Here is a 6,241-nt window from a genome sequence, read left to right as displayed (position 1 = left end):
TACAGTGAGGTGAAGAGGCACTACAGCTTAGTTGTTCCCCCCTCCTTTGTCCTCCTGTTTCCCCTCCAGAGAGGAGTTAAACAGTCTGATGGCGTGTGGGACAAAGGAGTTTTTAAGTCTGTTAGTTCTTGTCTTTGGGAGAAGCAACCTGTCACTGAACAGACTCTTCTGGTTGTTAATGGCCGTGTGCAGAGGATGCCTGGCATTGTCCATAATGTCCATCAGTTTCTTTAATGTCCTTTTCTCTGCCACTGTCACCAGAGTGTCCAGCTTCATGCCGACCACAGAGCTAGCCCTCCTGATCAGTTTCTCCAGCCTGGATGAGTCCCTCTTTGCTGTGCTGCTCCCCCAGCACACCACAGCATAGAAAAGTACTCCAGCAACCACCGACTGGTAAAACATCCTCAGGAGCTTCCTGCAGATGTTAAAAGACCTCAGCCTCCTGAGGAAGTACAGTCGGCTTTGGGCTTTTTTATACAGGTGCTCTGTGTTGCATGACCAGTCCAGTTTATTGTCCACCCACAGCCCGAGGTACTTGTACTTGTTGACCACCTCCACCTCCTCCCCCTCTATCTGAACCGGCAGTGGACCTGCTCTGGACCTCCCGAAGTCCACAACCAGTTCCTTAGTCTTTGAGGTGTTGAGTTGCAGGTGATTAATGTTAAATGTTTACTCTGATCATTTCAAACTTTTTTTGCATTTCTCATAAAGTTACAGCCATCACTGCAACAGAAAACAAACACACGTTAATAGCATGTTTTATTAAGGCTGAGAGGAATAAATGACATAATACAGGCAGATAATGGCAGAAGTGTGACAGGCCGATAAAACATGTCTTTTGTATTTGCAATTTTTTATTAAATCAGTAGTGATGAAAAAAAAAGTAACAGTATTTAATGTATTTACTTATATACGGAGGAATCTTTGACCTTTGCATCAGTTTGAGCTTCCCTGCTCTGCCAGAATCCAGTGACATCTGGTTTTATGCTGTACACAACCAACCCGTGCAAACACAGAATGTCCAAACAAAGATTATGTAAACATTTTTTAATATTCACGCACCGGGGACTGTATTTCTGCCTTAACAGCCGAGCAGTAAATTAAAAGGACGTTCCTCTCGTGTGTGGCTTTAGGTTGTCCCTCTGAAGGATTTCAGCTGAAAGCAAAAGATACCGCTGGGAGTAGCTGGAGTCTCTCAGCTGCTGCAAAGCAAACACTTCAGTCTGAAATGAAGGGGACATCAAGTGTGCATAGAAAACTAGACATTTAGCTCCATGCAGATTTATTCACAGTGCATACACTTCCTTCATATTTCATGACAAAATAACCATCTAACTGTGCTCATTTCCTTCTTTCTTACAAATATAAATACTGCAGTATACAAAACGTTTCTCATTCATCAAGAGTTGGATGGAAACGCACACACAAAAACATTTGTCACATTGCGCTAGTTTTAAAAAACTGCATATTGTTCAGAAGGCACCACGAGTTCATTTATGGAGTTTGTCTTTTAGCAGAAACGCATGATGATAAGAGCAGAACAGACATTTAACCACATCTAGAACAAGACAAGAACGTGGAACAGTGAAACCGTTTTGCTTTGAAATACATTCATCATTATAAATAACAGTTAAACTCTTTACAGCGTGCAGATATTTAGCTCATGTTTTAAAGTGTTTCTTAAAGTTCTGCTTTAATAAAACGTCAGTCTCGGTCCCGAGCACATTCGCCGACTGCCTGGCTGAGGTAGTCGTGGAGGATTAGCGTCGAGTGCAAGGCCTCTCACTACGTTTCGCTCCGGATGAGCACCAGCAGGTAGAGTCGGTGTGTGTGTGTGTTTGTAGAGATGGATAAAGGTTTGCTAAAGGTTGAACTAATCTGCGAGAGGTTTGGCCCCGTCGACTCTGGAGTCGTCCAGGTCTGAAGTGGTCAAGTGTTTGAGAGGCGCTGTGGCAGAGGAGAGAAGAAAGGATACACAGTTACAGTCCTGCTTCATTTACTAACCAATCACAGCGCGACATTTGTGAACAAGACATTTCTCACTAACAAGGCGCATAAAATATGATTTGCACTACCTGCTACAGCCGAGGAAGTCGCAACTATGTGTGGGAATTACTCTGTATATTAACACCAGTGTTAAACAGCCACGAACATGTTTTGGCCTCCATAAATCTCGGAGGTAAAATGGACACAAAGCCACAGAAAGTACGCTCCTCTCGCGCTGAGCCAAATATTTGTAAGCGGCTTAGGAAAGTGCTACAAGTGATTTTGGCTGGGAGCCACTGGCAGTGATACAGGCAGACTCATTTCCAGAGCACTGATGGAAAGTTTCAGCGCCGGCTGCCATGTTTACACACTAAATGAAAGCGAGACTGTGCCCTGAATGTAACATGGTGAAATTTGGGTTATTGGTGAGCGTTATACTGAAATGAATGCAGATCAGAAACACCGAAACATCCTTTTCACTACAGTCTGGATGCAGTTATTTAGAAAAATAAGAATACTTTGACAATAATTTTACTCCAAAATACCGCCGTACTGTATATTTTCAAATGATCAGCAATACAGAGATGCAGGAAATACACGACTCCCATCAAAGCATAGAACAGAAAGGCTGTCAGAGCTGCTCCGTACTCACACAGTGTGTCAGATCTCAGCGAGCTGCTAAGGAACGTGCTGGAGCCTTTGATAGTGGAAGAAAGAGCAGCCAGTTTGAGGCTCCTGGAAGTGGCATCCAACTTCTCATGCTGGAAGAGGAGGACATGGTAACGAGAATGTAGGCTACACACCAGATTTACAAAAAACAACCAAACACACACAACAGCTCTTTGGGTGGAAGGAGAAAGAAACCTTCAAGAGATTTATAGTCGTAGTGAGCCTGAGGATGGCATCGGTGCATACACTCTGCTGTCAGGTTATGATACAGCTGGATAAAGATAATCTAATGCAGCCATCCTGCTATAAATCCAGCCTCCGTGAAGGAGATAAACTCCAGTTTTTATTGAAACTGTCTTAGAAAGATGTCGAATCAGCTGTATGGTTGTTTTGGAGGCTACGGTCTGTGCTGCCGATGCATTTCTATTACTTTATTCAGCCCTTTACATCACTGAGCCTCAGACGGCAGTTTGCTGATCTGCAGTGTTCGTGATGTGAAGATGCAAAAAGCCGGTGAACTGAACGAACGGACAATCCATCAAGAAGCTGGTGAGACATTATGAGTGTGCTTAATTTAACAATAATGTAAAATTTCCTTTACGCCATGCAATGATCAACATGGACAGTGAAGTGTGCTGTGCAGGATTCTTAGATTATGCACGCCAGGCCATTTTATTATAGCTAAAATAAACCATCTGAATGAGTCTGGGCTCACGGAAGGGAACAAGGCAGACAAATGCACCACGCTAAAGGAAAGGGGCTGCTGTCTGGGTCCCCAAAATACCTGTATGCATATCAAAAATGCTCGACAAAATGATTTACATAAGCAATCTCAGTCTTTCCAGTAAGTATACGCCAAAAAGTCATAACATTAAAACCTGGCCACCTACTTGATCACTCCTGCAGACAACAGAGACCACCCCACCTGCACCGCCTCAAGGCACTGACGCACAGAGGGCTTCCCTCCATCATTTTGCAAAAAGAAAAGCTGCTCAGAAACAGCTCGAGTAATACAAATCAGAGTCTTGGGCATACCAGCATCTACTGGAACAAACCTGATCCACAAAACATCCCAGCCCGAAAGATCCACTGCCAACGTCCCAGTGCCAGACACCACAAATGTCAGAGGCTGTTTAGGAGGCAGGAGGAAAGCAGGTGTTTTTAATATTGTGGCTGAATGCTGTGTACCTGTGCTGCCACACTTGCAAGTTTACAGGTCTCCAAAAACGCTGGTGTGCAGTTTGAAAAAATCCCTTAATATTCTGTGGTTCTTTTGCAAGGTCCACAAAGGTGCAGCGGCTGCTTAAAGTATGACACGGAGCGCTTGTTGTCTTTTATCCTCAGGATATGGATCACTAACTTTCCAGATGTCCTACGAGGCCAGAGCAGCGGCGGACCAAAGAGATAATCTGAGCAGAAAAGTCGGGAGAGCCTCAGCTAAACGTGATGTGGAAGCTGTTTGTAAGCACTGCTGCCTCTGTTTAAGATGGAAGTCTTATAAAGACATTCATCCATCCTTTTTCCTTAAACAAACCCCGAGTGGGCAGCAGCTATTAAGCTAATGCAATCGCCACTTATCACTCAACGCAGGAGTCATTTGGCAAACCAATGGGGTAATCTGGCAGATTAAAGCCATTTAAAAAGTGACTGTATGGCTGTTTAGGGGAGGCTGTAAACTGCTGATGGCAATCAGCTGTCAACGACGATGTCTTGATGACTCCCTCGGCTGCTTTATAACAGAGAGGATGACAGTAGCAATTAACAGTGAGAGGCAAATTCAAGTTGGGGTTTTGTTTTTGTCTTTTGGGGGGGGGTACATTAGTGGCACCCCCAGAGCCTGTCCCGCTCTGTCCATCCATGCTATGTTACCACTGTGCGAATTTATTCATTTATTCAAACGAGCTGCAAATGAGGTGCAGTGCACACACCGGCATCTGTGTGGGTGAGCCAGACTCATAACCGACTCTCAAAGTCAGGCTATCCTTATCGAAACAGCTGCTGTTTGAACAAAGCGCCGCAATTAGTGACTGAAATAGAAAAAGTGTAGGTTGTTGTTCTAAAGTATCGTCTCTTGCTAGGCATCAAGGTACTGCAACCATGTGTCTAACATACTCTGTACTCTTGGATCCTGCGTTTGGACTCATCCAGCTGGTGCTGCAGGTCCCAGACGATCTCTTTGTATTTGGCGTGGCGCTCCTCTACCATCTCCCTCTGCTGCTGTGAGTCCTGAACACACAAGACAGAAGCTGTGTCATCAGATTGTGCGACTATTTCTAAACAGGCAGAAAAGAAAAGAATCTAAACAATCTTAAACAGTTTTTCTTTTTGGGTTAATTAGTCAGAGAACAACTGAATAAATAGTAGTGGTGTCAAAGTGCACAAGCTAATCTTTTGAATTCACGAGTGCTTCCTATAACAGTAAATTGGAGCCTGGCAGTCCATTACACTCACACACAAGTGTTGCAGGACTCAGCAAACTACACAATACCTGGATGTGACAGCACTACACATAGGTGGGCGTGATTGTGAAACAAGACAAATATTTCGTTATTTGAGGTTTAGTTAGAGCTCTGGACTTATCAAATAGATTTACACTGACTACTGATCAGCAATGAGAATAACAGAAAGAATTTAACATGTAGATTACCTCCCTATCAATAATAAAAGCACAAATAAGCAAAATCAATAAACTAACCATTAATTATTTAGCTAAAATCTAGTATAACGCACATTGGCATTGGTGTGCATGGAGTCAACATGACATAACAGGCTGTGTGTCTGCCAGCTTAGACTGAGTCACTCACACAGATGCAGTTAAGCTGTTGTTATGCTGCTGAGTGAAGCAACCTGCTGAGGCTCAATTCTTCATTTACTTACTGAAGTCTTTTTCTGCTCTCTGCTCTCAGCACAGTCTGACCTGAAACCAACGGCTCCGTTGGGCTGACTCACAGTTTGGTGCTCGTTTTAGCTTCACATGGATGTGATCCTGCTCTTTGTACTGGTTTTAATTTATTTTTACACTATTAAAGTGTTTCTTAAAAATTTAGTTAGCTTCATTTGTTCGAGACATTGTTCTGGACATCACATCACCACTGCCCCAATTGGTTCCTTTGGCAGTCCTGGTCTTTGCTTGTTTTGTGCATTAGCAAACAGATTAGCAACAGCTAAGCTTATCTTCGACAGCTGAGCAAAGGAATAAAATACTTTGAGGCCTCTGACAATAAACTTAGCAGTGATGATTCTGCTGAGTCATGCTGCTTCATGATGCGGAGCTTTAACCATGGAAGATGCAATTAGTCACATCTGCCCGGTGCTGAGCCTCCTCCAGCTGTTTCAATGCTTCACTGTATGTGTCAGGAACTTGAGACTGACAAAGGACTAAGAGGACCTTCGCTGATAAACATCTGTCATTATATTGAAAATGATGATCAGGCCATTTAGGTTAGTGCTAGAGTTTGACAATAGGGAGATGCAGACAGAACTTTTTCATGTGATTTTGTGGCATTTTGACTGTCTTGCTGCAGCAGCTTAGTGAGGGAATCCTCCTTATGTTACAATGATTGAAAGTTTAACTGGCTCTTGTGTT

The 6,241-nt window shown here is 43.5% G+C and overlaps 1 protein-coding gene across 5 annotated transcripts in view; it reads right to left on the bottom strand.

Annotated features, from left to right (window-relative positions):
* Positions 1-741: 741 nt before the first annotated feature.
* The window catches only part of cep128 (centrosomal protein 128), a 45,721-nt gene continuing 40,221 nt past the window's right edge, over positions 742-6,241 (bottom strand). For all 5 annotated transcript variants that reach the window (XM_085431323.1, XM_085431327.1, XM_085431325.1 and 2 more), the window contains 3 exons: positions 4,768-4,881; positions 2,639-2,747; positions 742-1,947 (listed from right to left, as the gene is read on the bottom strand). In XM_085431323.1, the coding sequence (XP_085287449.1) occupies positions 1,874-1,947; positions 2,639-2,747; positions 4,768-4,881 (297 nt within the window). In that variant the 3' untranslated portion in view covers positions 742-1,873. The remainder of the gene's footprint in view (positions 1,948-2,638; positions 2,748-4,767; positions 4,882-6,241) is intronic.

This window comes from Copadichromis virginalis, linkage group LG15, assembly GCF_057382275.1.
Source record: "Copadichromis virginalis isolate Kocher_CV1m ecotype Utaka linkage group LG15, C_Virginalis_male_GT1.1, whole genome shotgun sequence".
NCBI classification, from domain to species: Eukaryota; Metazoa; Chordata; class Actinopteri; order Cichliformes; family Cichlidae; genus Copadichromis; species Copadichromis virginalis.
The sequence above is the reverse complement of the archived record's forward strand: the minus strand, read 5'-3'. Positions and strand labels throughout refer to the sequence as shown.